This window comes from Crocodylus porosus, unplaced genomic scaffold, assembly GCF_001723895.1.
Source record: "Crocodylus porosus isolate Cpor-Errol unplaced genomic scaffold, CroPor_comp1, whole genome shotgun sequence".
NCBI lineage: Eukaryota > Metazoa > Chordata > Crocodylia > Crocodylidae > Crocodylus > Crocodylus porosus.
This window is the reverse complement of record NW_017728949.1, coordinates 44053969-44068110: the sequence shown is the minus strand read 5'-3', so window position 1 is coordinate 44068110 and position 14142 is coordinate 44053969. Positions and strand designations below refer to the sequence as shown.

At 38.8% G+C, this 14142-nt stretch overlaps 1 protein-coding gene across 1 annotated transcript in view; it reads left to right on the top strand.

Annotated features, from left to right (window-relative positions):
• Positions 1–13849, top strand: part of UBR3 (ubiquitin protein ligase E3 component n-recognin 3 (putative)) — a 239638-nt gene extending 225789 nt beyond the window's left edge. The window contains exons 34-37 of the mRNA XM_019553730.1: positions 2964–3140; positions 6418–6627; positions 8268–8407; positions 11442–13849. Coding sequence (XP_019409275.1) covers positions 2964–3140; positions 6418–6627; positions 8268–8407; positions 11442–11559 — 645 coding nt within the window. The 3' untranslated portion in view covers positions 11560–13849. The remainder of the gene's footprint in view (positions 1–2963; positions 3141–6417; positions 6628–8267; positions 8408–11441) is intronic.
• Positions 13850–14142: the final 293 nt, after the last annotated feature.

Below are 14142 nucleotides of genomic sequence, written 5' to 3'. Positions count from 1 at the left end.
GACTCTCACATTCGGTTGTGAATATAAAGTTTTTTGCCGCATTCCAATTGAGAATTAAAAAATGAATGCACTGAACATTTTTAGTAAGTGCTGACAGCAAGCTTTGAGATGCACAAGAAATACAAATAAGAGAGCTGCTGCCCTAAAGAGCTTGTAGCTGTAGTTAATTTGCCAAGGTGACTTAAGAGAGTTAGGTACCAAAATTGCATAAAAGCCAAAATATTCTAGAAACATCTGGCCTTGTTATAGGTTAGTCCCTTCTTCAAAAATAGTGGACCTGTTTCAATGAAATTTTACAGGAATTAAATAGCTTGAAGCAAATACCAAGCACATAACATTTCAGGATGAATCTGTTCCAGGAATTCATGGAAGAAGTGTTTTTTCTCCTTTACGTTTATACTTAGTTATGCGTGCTTGCAAGCTCACCTACTCTAGATTGGGGCAGACAAGGGCTGAATCAGGCCCTCGGTAGACTCCATTTCCCAGCAGCCCCTGCCCATGTCATTGCACCCGGTTTCTGTGGAGACTCCAGCAGTGGCGGGGCTGTGATAGTGCAAGGCCAGGGTTTCCAAGGAGACTGGCCCCAGCAGCATTGGCAGGGCATGCACCCAGGTGGGGAGCTGCTCTGGGGCCAGGATATTTTGGTGGTCACAGCATGGTCCAGAGCTGGGGCAAAACTGCAATCTGCTGCCTGCACACCCCAAGCAGAGGTGTGCAGACAGTGGATCATGCCATTCCCCCAGCTTTAGACCACAGTGTCCCCGCGACAAGATCCCAGGCTGGGCCCCGGAGCAGCTCCCCACCCAGCTGCATGCCCTGGCAGTGCTGCTGGGGCCAGTCTCCTTGGAAACCCTTGTTTTGTGCTGTCATGGCCCCACTGCTGGTGGGGTCTTCATGAAATCTGCTGCAGCAACATGGGCAGGGGCTGCTGGGAAATGGAGTTGAGCCGTTGGCCAGATCCAACATTTTGCCCACCCCAAACTAGATGGAGTTATGGACAGTTTTGCCAGCCACCAATCCAAGGTCCCCCCTCTTTCCATAGGACTACAGCATGTACATGTGAATGTGTGATTCCATTGCTCCCCAGTACAGATAGCTCCTGCTCTTGTTTCAACAAGCTTTATTTCTAGAAATAGATCAATTGGGTATATGCCTTTCAAATACTTGTAATCATATAAACCAGGGGTGGCCAACCACTAGTGGCATGGGCAGCCTCTGTGTGTGGCATATGGCAGACTGGGAAGGGGACGGGCAGCACAGCAGTAGATAGTGTGGAAAGCAGCAGATTGGCTAGGGGAAGGGGATTGGAATGGCACTGGTGAAGGCAGAGGGTTTAATAGGTGGTATGTCTACCTAGAAAGTTGGCCATCATTGGCATAAGAGGGCAGAGGGAGGGACAGTGGTCTGAAGTAAAAGGGGAAAATAAAATTAAATAGAGAACCTAGGACAAGTATTTAGAATTTATCAAGAATATATATTAGTGAAATGATCATCATGGAAATAGAATTAAATTATTCTTACTGCTTTTTAAAATTACAGTGGACAGGAAAGAGCAATCTTTTATTGACAGAAAGATCCTCGTAATAGGTCATTTTTATCCATATATAAGTTCATCAGTTGTATTTGCTAGAGTTTACCTTGTGGCCTTTTCAACCCAGAATACTGTAATGATTCTTGTTCTAACTTGGAGCCAGATGCTTGCTAGGCATTTCAGTTCATATGTGCTTGGAAATGGTCCTGATTTTACGTAGTGTATAATTTTATTTTTAGTTTAGTTTCTGGCATGTGTCTACTCTCCTGTTCTTTCCTTCTAAAAGCCAGTCATGTATCTTCAGTATCTTTTCTGCCAATCAGTTATGCATTTGTTAAAAAGCTGTAATATCTCCTTTGCCAATTTCTATTATTTTGTATTCTTGCAAAATGTCTTAATATTTGGCTTAATCTTTTGTGCATGTTTCTTTACATTCTCCAACATAAGTTTTCTTTCCATTTGTACATATTCTTAACTTCACTTTATAATCTGGTCCTGTCATTTATTAATTTGAAGCCTCTTCTCTCTTACCCTTGGTTATACCTTATCAACATTGCTCTCTCCTTTAATAATATATTTCTTGCAAGCCTGTGAGCATTTTTTGACATACCCTAACTCATTAATAAATGCTTCACTTTTTTCTTTTGGTCATCTTCCCCTATGTTTTCTTATTCCATTCACTTTCTCTGCTAAAATTTATGGCCTTAATTTACCTTTTTATTGTCTTTTTCTCTAATTATTAGCTTAGGCCAGAATTCTGCAAGTGATATACGAGCTAATTTTAGGCAAGTGATTAGCTCCATTGAAATTAGTTTGAGTGGTAAAAAGTAAAGAATATACATGTAGGATTGGAGTCCTAAACATTTATTTGCTTCTGTCATGAATTATCAAAGTAATATTAAAACTAGTTCATAATTTGTAGATTGCAGTACTCCTTTAGTCATGGGTAGACTTAGTGTAAGCTAAAATTTCATGGGCTTTCTTCTCCACTGCAACAAAGCAGCTTTAACTTATATCCCTAATGTAAGGTCTTCAGGGACTTTTGCAGGAGTAGGATGTAGCAAAGCCTTACTCTCTGTTCTCTCCTTCCTTGAAACTGTTTCTCTCTTTGTCATTGGAACCAAAATCTTCAGGCATAGAGACTTGTGCCTCTATCTTTACACTAATGAAGATTCCCTAGTTGGGGGAAACTGAGGTGAGAGGGTCTCTGCTGTAAACAGTGCAAAGTGTGAACTTTGTGGATTGGAAAATACAGTCCTCATTGTTTTAGGAAAACTAGAGCCTTTTTGTATTAATTCCTCCCAAATATTCTTCCAAGCAGGATCTGCCAAGACAGCTGTAAAGTCATTGAGGCATATTTATTGACAAGAATAGTGTAATACTTTGTGTTTATAACAAAATAAGCTAAGATTTTATATTTCATGTCTAAAAGGAACATGAAGAATTTACTGTTCTTGCAAGTTGCCTGGGTCTCTTACCATCGTTTCAGTCAACACATCAGTTTACTAGTGCCTCTTGCCTTGATTGGCCAGTGCCAGCTTTTGACATGATATCTCAGTGGTGCTTAGAATTGGCTTCATTTGCAGATGGGCATCCAGAACAAGCTAAGGTACGTAAAATGTAACCCCCTTAATACAGTGTTGATGTGTAAGAAGAGTCACTTGTTACACTGTATGCACGCATACACTTCTGTTTCTAAAAAAGCGTCTAAAATTTGTTTTTTATGAAATTTTAACAAAACAAAATAGTTTTAATGAATATGGGTTAGACAGGTTAGGAATCTTATCAAGAAGAAAAGGAAGACTTCAAAACCATGTGCTTTCTGAAAGTTGGAGATGAGTATTTGAAGTAGCATTTTTTGAGGATCCTACAGAAGTTGCATCCTTCTAGAAAACTGCCAAATAAACAAATATGACCTGTCCCACTCATTAATTGGACTTGTTGTATTGCCTGTCAATATTCTGAGCATTTTCAGTTAAAACACTTGGGAAAAATGAAAGCGCATAAGTTGATGAGGATAGAAAACAGAGCATCAGTGGCCTGTCAAAAAATGGGTATACTATTAGCTTGAACATAAGACCATAAGATGATAGATCCCAGAAGAGTTCGAGTTCTAAGGAGGGCAGAGTTTTCCATCTGGTCACTGCTAGGTCCCATTCCACTTTATATTTCTAGATTTTATGGACAAAACAAGAGGATAGGTTTTTTTACAAGGCACTGTGTCAGAAAAAAACTAGTTTTATGTCTAGTTAGGGGTCTCAAAGTCCATTTCCAGCCTGGGATATTAGCTTGATTACATTTGTTATCCCAACACCTATGAAAGTCAGGGAGTTATAAATTCCTGTAATAATTGCTTGAAAATTTATCCCAAGGATATGGTTAATAGCTTAAATGTGGACTGTTTATCCTAAAATTCAGCATTGTTGATCTTTACTTACCAAGGCAAAATAATATTAGATTACAAAAATCTTGATTACCTACTTATCACAGCAATTAAAGAGGCAAAGAATAAACCTAATGTTGATTAAGAACTGAAATAGATTACTGTAGCTCTTGCAATGAGAAGTGAAAAGTATGTGGAAAAGAGAAGTAAAACTGACAGTCAAGTAAATGAAAGATCTTTAATAGATTGAGCTGTAAGAGATGCTTTTGAATGGTGCAGAGGGAAGCATTTAACCATATCAGGGCCTGGATCGATTAAATAAACTTTTAAACATGATGGGCCTTTTTACATATGTTCCAGGGTGGTGGTGGTGGGAGCTCTTGGGAGCTGCTCTAATTAAAACACCTGCAGTGCCTCATGTATTCAGTATCCTGTGTTTCAAAATGGTGTTGGAGCACCTGGGAGCGTTCCAGTTAGAACGCCACAGCAGACTCCCAGCACATTCTAATCAGAGCATGTTGGAGCACTTGTATAGGTCCCCAATAAACGCATCCATTGTGTAGTGAAAAACTAGGTCAACAAATAATTGCAGTCAGTTTAAATAGGTATCCATTACAGCATTTCATTTTCTATTTCAATAATTATAATACCACACAGTTTGAAACAATATTTTTGAAGTTTGTAGAGCCAGGTAGGCAGGAAAGAGACAGACTCTAGAATCCATAATATTGTTGCACTTATTGCAATTGCATAGGATTTGCATGTACAATTTAAGTTAAATGCTGTGAAAATGTGAACCCTAAATTTTAATTACAGTGTTTTTGCCCCAGTAGATCTTATTTATCCAAAAGGCTATGGCCAGCCATGGTCATAAAACTGTTTATATGTACCTTTTACACTTGAAAATAGGCAATTGCTGTTTTACTGTATTTTACTGAATTCCTGGCCTTCTAAACTCCTGTAAAATTGCAAAACGGGAATATGATAAAAATATACTCAGTTTTATTTACATGCCTGTCAGCAGGCTGACTGCAAAATTGAGTAGACTCAGCTCATTTGCTGGCTCTTTTAAAAAAAATTAGCGTAAGATATTCAATAATAGCAGGCAGTAAAATTAGAAAACCAATATTAGGCATTGGCTTGTCTAATATTCCAGGTGTATGGAGTATTCAGCAATTCCAGTTGACTTCATGTGAATTGTTGACAGCCAGTTGCTCAGTACAAATTTCAGAACCTAACTTCACCTTTTTCTTTTGAAAATCTTGGTCCTAAATTTCAGTATAAGTAGCAGTTTTGCTGGTCTGTACTGGGGATTAGCAATAATTAAATCGTATGATTGACTACCCACTGATGACCACACTGGCAGATCCAGGATTTTATAAAGGGGACTATGGGGCTGACTGCACCCCTGCTTCTACCCCCTACCCCTACACACACACACACAGCAGGAGAGGGAAGGGGGCAGCAGGGTTCAAGTTCCAGAACCACTTCTGCCATGCTGGCACTGGGCTGCATGTAGAGCCAGGCTTGGCTAGCAACAGTGGTGAAGGGCAGGTTCCCTTCCCCCATGCCTGCTTTCAGAGTGGCAGGGAACATCTGGGGGACTGGTCAGGGGGGTAAAACCTGCCTGCTGCTGCTGTTCTTGACTGAGCTTGACTTCCCGCACAGCCCAGCTAGAATGGGCAGGAATAACTCTGGAGCTCCCACTCCACCTCTGCCCCTGGAACAGCTGGAGATAGCATCAGTGGTAGATGGGGGAGGGGAGAGGATGGGCCACTGAGGAGAGGAGGGGAGGATACTTACTTGTTTCATGGACTTAAAAAAAGACCCTAACTGCTGCTTTTGCAGTGTGGTCAACTGAAAGGGGGGTACTGCACCCCCCTGGATCCACTCCTGGATGACCATAGTTAGAGGACCTCCTCAGCATAGACTAGGCTTCTTTTAGCTGTGAAATTAGTTATGTCTAGAAAAGCTATATCATTGCATCTTGGGGAAAAAATAATAGTAGTCAGGTTACACCCTTAAAAGTTGGGTAAACAGAACAGCTTACTCAGGCATAGAGTTCTCAGGGGGAAGCCTTACTGCTATAGAACAGGGTTTCTCAACCGGTGGGATGCGAAAGTCCTTTAGGTGGGACTCAGGTTGCAGCAGTGAAACTGGAAGTGCCACAATGGGACTTCTGGTTTCGCTTTTGTGCGCTTTGATTGGCTGGGAGACCCCCACCTCTTCCTGCTTGCTGACTGGTGGGACCAGGATTTTTTGACCTTATGTAGGTGGGATGTAATGTGCAAAAATTTGAGAACCACTGCTATAGAAAGCCACATCTAGTTGTCTTCAGCTAGAGGGCAGGTGTCTGTCACAGGACACAATTGAGCTTGTGTGGAATACAGTAAGAACATAAAATCTCAAAGCGCACACTCCTTTTCTTCAAAGAAGATTGACATTTACTTTGTTGGTTTTAAGTAAATCTATGTACAGCTGTATTTTCTTGTTTTCTTTTTAGGCGTTGCTTATTCAGGAGCCTAAGTGGGACTTGCCACGTCTCCTTCAGTTGCCTGAGAATTATAATACCATCTTCCAGTATTATCACAGAAAGACTTGTACTGTCTGTACTAAGGTCCCCAAAGATCCTGCCGTCTGTTTAGTTTGTGGTACATTTGTGTGCTTGAAAGGACTTTGCTGCAAACAACAGAGTTACTGTGAATGTGTACTGGTAAGAGATAATGAATGCAAATTTGATAGTAAGAGAATCTTAAAACTACTAAGAATTTTTGCCGCCCTTATTCATTTCTGAGGATTTTCTTCTCCAAACATGTTTTAATTAAAAGTTTTAGTGGGTGTCCATCTCTGTCAGGGTTCTGCCCTCCCGCAAGGAAGCTGCTTGAGGAGAGTCCTTAGAACCGTGATTCTCAACCAGGGTGCCATGAAATCTTTTTAAAGATGCCAAGCAAATATTAACACTGTTAGGTGCACAAACACCTATGCATGATCAATAAGATAAACCCTGAAATTTCAAATAGCAGTCCATAGTGTCAAAACCATTCCAACCTGTGCTCAGGGCAACAGATTTATATTTGAATTGCTACAGGCTTGATGCAGTGAGTTACTTGAGCAGGTCACTTGGGCAGTATTTTCAGACTTTAGGTGTTTGTTTCTATATGGCCTAGATCAGTGGTGGGGGAGCCACAAATTAATTAACACACCCTCCCTAAATTCCACTTTGACCCCCTTCCCCTGCCCTATCTGCTGCTCTGCTATTTACTCCTTGCCCTGTGCTCCCTGCCCCAACTGCCACCATAATGTCTGCCCCTTCCCCAACTAGCTGTGTGCTACACAGGCTGCCTGTGCCACATGTGACACCCATGCTGCAGGTTGGCCACCCCTGTTCTAGATATCTCAAGCTGGCTTCCAAAGAAGCCTAACTGGGTGTCTTTAGCTCCCAGTGTTTGCAACAGATACTTTAGGTGGCCAGGTCATGGGTGCAAATTGGATCCCTCCTGTCAAATTGAGCCTGAAACAATCAAATGCCTGTAGTAGGCAGGAACTTCTGAAAATGTGGTCTCAATGCCATATTTTCCCTTTGCTTCTATAATTTTTTTCTCACTGCAAAATTACAGTAACGAAAGGGGCATACCTAACACCTAATTTAAATAATATATTTTCCATGATTGTCTTTCTCAGCCTGATCTCTGAATGTATTTGCCTAAAAATAGCCATGAAAAAAAGACGCAAGTTTTATATACTATTCTGGAATCCTTTGATACCTTTGGATAAAAGGTGTTTTACAAGTGGAAAGTAGTGCTACCTCTCTGAAGTTATTACAAAAATGAATTGCTTCAGTTAATAAAGATTATGTTGTTTGAGAATAATGAAAAATGTAACCTCCCCAATCCTAAATATTTTTTTAAAGGTGACCCTCTAGATAGTATGCTAGGAAAGCTTAGGAGCAGTGTATGGCAACAAGTGTCCATTTGTAAGATAAAGATAAATACTTCATAGCATTGAAGACAATATCTGATTCTCACTGTCCACTAAACATAAAATTTTGCCATACTAAGTGATAGGTTTCTGCCAATAACAAGTTATTACAGTTCCCTATAGTAAATTAGAGTGTCTGGGTAGCTTGTTCTGCTTAATATTTTCTCAAGCTGCTATCCCAATATTGTGTGTGTGTGTGTGTGTGTCACAACAACATATATGTAGTATATTTTTGCTTCTTCATAAAATGTATGGGGCAGGCTTTACTTTCTTAAATTGGCAAGTGACGTGACTAAATATATAAATTGTGCACTTGCAATAAAACATTTTCAACTTTTTATTATTATTCTCTTACCTCCAAAATATAACTTTCAGCACTCTCAAAACTGTGGAGCTGGGACAGGAATATTTCTTCTGATCAATGCATCTGTAATCATCATTATTCGAGGCCATCGCTTTTGCCTTTGGGGTTCTGTTTATCTAGATGCACATGGTGAAGAAGACAGAGATCTTAGGTAACATTTTAACATAAGCATGTTTAGATCTTGCTGTGTTGTTTAAGTATATGTAATACAGTGAACCAGAGCTGCTTGATTATTGTAGATTGCTTCTGAAGTAGCACATGGGTAGAAACTGAAATGCTATAATTATATTTATATTAATGGCTATATTCACCTTCTCTATGTAAAATAAATAATGTAGAACTTATTAAATAAGTTGTGCTAATTGCAAAGGTGCCTGTGGATTACCACCTTTAGACAAATGAGAGTGGCATCTTGCAGGCCTTCTACTGATCCACACAGAGTACTATTCATTGATTCAGAGAGATAGGATATAAGCTTTATAGAGGATTACATACAGTTTTCACTGTCTTCCTTCTCTTCAATCCTGAAAGAGCTATTTTTCATAGATCTTATAAAGTTCAAGGATACAAAGGATCATTATTTAATCTAGTCTTGATCCCCTGTATATTGTGGATCATTAAGTTTTGATTTGTGACTTTAGTTACACCAGAGCATTCCAGTCTGCAGAAGATCAAATTATTGTGTGCCACAAACACAGGATAGGAGAGACTGAGCTGGTGCCCAAAGCTGGTATAGCAAGAAGAAATTGCTTAAACCCCTGCTTAAACAGATTGCTTAAACCCCTGACAGACATTACATTTGTGGCACAGTTGTGTTCCTGGATTCCACCTGCATTGGCAAGTAGAAAAGGTATGATTTGGATCTGATGCACTTGTGGCATGGTTGGATGCGCAATTGTTAGGATTGGGAGTCAGATCCCATCGCACCATTAAATAAACATATATCTGCCAGGGGTTTCAGATGATCCACATAAGCAAACTACCCTCAAGAGGGCAGTGAGAACTCCCCACAGTTCATGCTGCTCTGAGTTCAGGGAAATTTCTTCCCAACCCCAAATCTTTTGATAATTTTTATCCTGAGCTTCAGTCAATCATCAAAAATGTTCCTTGTGCCACCTTAGAACACCAGCTTGCTTTTTCCAGTGTCCCATATCCATTGGTGATGGCTTCTGAGAAGGGCAGGAAAACTCCAGAATACATCCGGTTACTTGTGCAATGAGGAAGAAAAATCTTTCTCAACCCCTGCAAGGCAGATTAAGCCTAAATCATCATGGTATTATGATATAAATATTGTTTTAATGCAGAGCTGCAAGTGTTAAGAACCTAGTGAATTCTACTATTGACTGTCTGTTCTTGTAGATGCTCAGTAGTAACTGTAGAGGGGATCTAGGCTTCCCTGTTAGATTTTTTCATAGAAATATAGCATTAAAATAATATTAGCTGTATCTTAGCCTATTCCAAAATACTGACCAACCACATATAAGTGGGGTGTTGGATTATTTGATTGAACAGAGAGGAGGGGAAAGGAAGGGGTAATCTTTTGGCATTAGGGTACCTTCCTATCCCTTTCTTTCTCTTGACAGCACAAGAGGGGAGATGGGGAGGGAGAGAAAGGTAGAAGGAGAGATTTTCTTCCTTTTCTAGCTGATACTGGCTGAACAGTAGTATGAGGGAGAGCTGACTGTACCCTTAATCACTCTTTTGTGTAAATCCCTCACAACAGGTAGTATACTTGGTTGATACCCTACAGTGCAGGTATCTTTTGAATTGTGAGTCTAACTCACCACACATTTGGAAGAATCAGGAAGCAATTTTTCCTGATATTGAAGAGATGTTTAGTGGGATTTCCCACCTTTTTGCAGCATCTAGTCTAACAGAGAAAACAGGCAGGCATTTTGAATATAAGAGTTTGGTTATAAGTTGCAATTAGGCTACAGTGCTTAAGACCTGTGAGAGGTTAAAGGGGCTTGTTTGCAGAGGTAAACAACTGCAAATAATCTTATTAACCCTGACTAGCCCAGAGTTAAAAAGTGGAAACCTTAAGTTTTCACAGACCAGGTATCCATAGAAACACTTATTCCCCCCTTGGAAGAAGGAAATGAGAAGATTCAGAGAAGGGCAAAATTTTAGAGGTTAGTTGGAAGAGGTCAGCTCTGACTTTTAGGATCTGGTCACACAAGGGCACTTAGCACACATTTTCTTTAGCCTGTAGTAAACGTTGTTCCTCATCAAGTTAGAATGTGTCCTGAGCAGTTGCTTGGTAATGCTTACTATTATCTCAGCCTGCTTTGGACAGGGCAAGAGCCTCGCTCCTTGCCACTGACCTTGATACTGGATGTCACAGCTTGCACATTTGCCTGTGAGGATGTGCAAATGCATGTTTGGAGCCCACAACCTCCCACATGCCCAGGCTCTGGAATACTAGGATGAGATGGGTCTCTGCTACTGTTGGCATGCGGAGGGAGACATGGAGGGCTGAACCTGGAAGAGGGTGCCACTTCTACTGCTGGATCTGCCGAGCAAGCCAGGTTTGCCACTGGCAGTTTTGACTGCTCCGGTGTGGTGCTGGGGTTGGGACTGACAGACAGCTGATTTTGATGCAGAATCTTGAATTTGTATTTCTTCATAGAGCAATCCCACAATAGTTGAACATGTGCCATATAATACCATTTAGAGGCACAGCTTTTTGTTGGAGGAGTAACTTGCTATGGTACACTTGCACTGAGCACATGTTTTACTACTGGAAGGTATGGATGCTCGCATTAAAGTTCAGTTAACATGTCCTAAATGTAATGTGTGGCAGGGTCCTTAGTTACATGGCATGAGGCCACTTAATCCCAAACTACCCAAATATATTTTGGAGCAAGGGTGAGGGTACCTCCCCACCTCAAAGTGAAGTTAAAAGTTCATAAAGATGCAATCTTCATTTTAATATTTATCTCTGTCTGTGATTCATTCTCCTGCGAGTCCTGTTCTACGTTAGAGGCTTTTACAAACAGAGCACCAGGCAAGTCGAGCTGTTTTTCAGGCATTTGTGTGCATGTATGTTTAAAAAAAAAACAAATGGAAACATAATTTGACTTTACTTTTAGAACATTTGTTATGAATATAGGGCCATTATGTAGCAGTGTTCCACCTGTTCTGCATTATTAACAGTTGATTTTCTTTTTTCCCTTCCTCTGTAGACGTGGTAAACCTCTCTACATATGCAAGGAAAGATACAAAGTGCTTGAACAGCAATGGGTGTCACATACCTTTGATCACATCAATAAAAGATGGGGGCCACATTACAATGGATTGTAAATCATCATCATCTCATTGCCTTTAGCATGAATAAATGCAACTTGACTGAAAGTGGCTTTAACTGAATGGGGGTTTAGCTCTTTCACTGTGAGAGGAAAACAAGTAAAACTATGCCAATATAGGGAGTCTTTCAATAATTAGGTGCTGTTGCTACCAAATTAATGGTTCAGTAATTTTAAAATTAAAAATATTTCTTCTGACTTGTGTGAAAAATTCATGCAGTAGTCTGCTTTTGTTTTCGTTAGCTTTTGAAGTCCACTAATAACAAGAAGCACAAGATATACTTAAAATTGTTTAGCAGTAACAGGTCCTGGGGATGACCATAAGGTTTTTATTTTTCTCTGAGTTGAGCTGTTTGTTTAGTAATTTCTGCTGAAACACTGTATATGTACCACAGCTACTAAACATATTGAACAGCTTTTTCTTTGCCTTTCTTGTGTTGATTTGAGATTTTTGCTTGATATGCATTTAAATTATATAAGACTTGTAAAACATGATTTGTGAGATTGTATAGTAACACTTGGTCTAAAAATAGAACTTTAAAAACCATTTCACTTATTGTGAGAAATCTATTGAAAGAGTTCAGGCATTGCTGAAAACTGTATGCATTCTCAGGAATTTCATAGATATTCTCCGTAGATAAGTGAAGTAACTGTACATTTAGGTAGCTTGCTGCTCTTAATGTAATCAGAATACATACTCTTATTTTTTCTTTCAGAAATGAAACTTGCCACTTCACTTGAGTGAATTGCTAGTGATAACACACAGAGATTTTACTGTATATACACAATTTGTAAGCCAACCAACATGGTAGATTCTAATTACAAGCATGCATGCCTGCCTTTCATTATGAACCAGATGTATGTTTCAGAGTGATTAGATTTGGAAATGTGCAGGCTATCCAGCAAATTAAACATAATTTTGGATCTTTCCTTTCAGCTCAAGAGGTTCATCCGTATTGTATTTGTTCAAAGTAATCACTGCTCTTTTTGCTTGATTTCCTAAAAAGAAAAAAAAACTCAGTAGATGGCCCTGGTGAATGAGCAATGCATCTGCATCCTCACTGGAAGAATTCCAAATAAACAATTTGTTTAGAAGGCCTAAAATCTATGAGAATAGGCATGATTGGGCTAAACTTCATACTGTAAGTAGGCAGGAAAAATACAGATAAAATACTGGTTTGTAATATATTACAACTAAGCATTTTTCAGAGATGACAGACATTTATTTCTTTCATATCATACTCTTAAACAGTTGCTGGTAATTCTGACTTTCATTGCTTGTTCTGTAAAATATACTTTATATGTGTAAAATAAAAACATCTTGATAAAACCATGTACACAGATGAAAACAGGTCCCTGTTCAGGGATCTCAGTGGAAACCATTATCTAGTGTATAGTGGGGGAAGTAAAAGGACTGTACAGTAGTCAAGAAAAGTGAACAGGCAGAAGAATACAATTTTTAAAAAAATTGCGAGCAAAGAGTTTTCCTTAAATCTACAATTAAAAGATGTGATAATGGTTTGCTGTTTTTTATATTTACATATATATATATTTAAAAAATACTAGACTATGTCCTGTAAGATTAGAATTATTCTGTTTCACCAACTGAATAGCTATGTCTTTTCCAAAATGATACTTTTTTTTAATACTGCCTGTAATATTTTTGCATTGCTCATTATGAATATCAGGCCATTTTGTAAGCGTGGTTGAAGAGCAAAACAATTCTTTACATCTCCAGCATAACATTGTTACAGGGCTCATGAACTTGAGTAATCTGTAGTTTGAAACTCTGATGTTATATTTACAAAAGATAATGTATCCAGAAATTGATTACTGTGTATTATTTAAAATGGAATGTTTTATGGTTGTGCATATGGATGTGAAGTAAAATTATTAGCCTTAACTCTAACATTTGGATATCTCATAGTGTTTATTTTGATATTGGTGAACTAGTCACCAGTCAACTTAAAAAGGAAAAAAAAGCACTTGGTTGAAAATTGTACTTGAATATACATGCATGCTGCTAAATGAGAATTTTGATTCCCCCCATAACTTTTATAATCCCACTTGATTTAGCTTATTTTGAAAACTAACAGGTCCAAGCTAGAGTGGTAGGTGTGGGTGTGTGTATCATAACTCAAAAGTTCTGATGTGGTATCCAGTATGAATGATCATTTAAGTACAGTACATTACTGTAGAATCTAAATCTTTATAACACATCAGAAAAATACAGAACTAGAAATGCAGTAATCAACAGTGTAAAATATGTTAATAAAAGTCTGCTGTCATTCTGTGTTTTTGTGGGTTTTTTTTCTCCCCACCTGATCCAAAATATATTTATTGGAATCTTTTTGGTATCTAAATAGTGTTTAATAGTCAATGTATGCAGAATATTTTGTACATAAATGCAGCTCTGGTGTGGTGTTTTTCTTTTTTTACTTATAGAACTGTATTTTAAAAAATCATAAATTGGTTCTGTTAATTTTATTTTACTGTTGACTTCACTCAAAAACCCTCATTTTAGTTTAAATTCTTTCTCAGTCTGCTCTTGCTGTTGTAAACTGATAAAAAATAAAAGGCT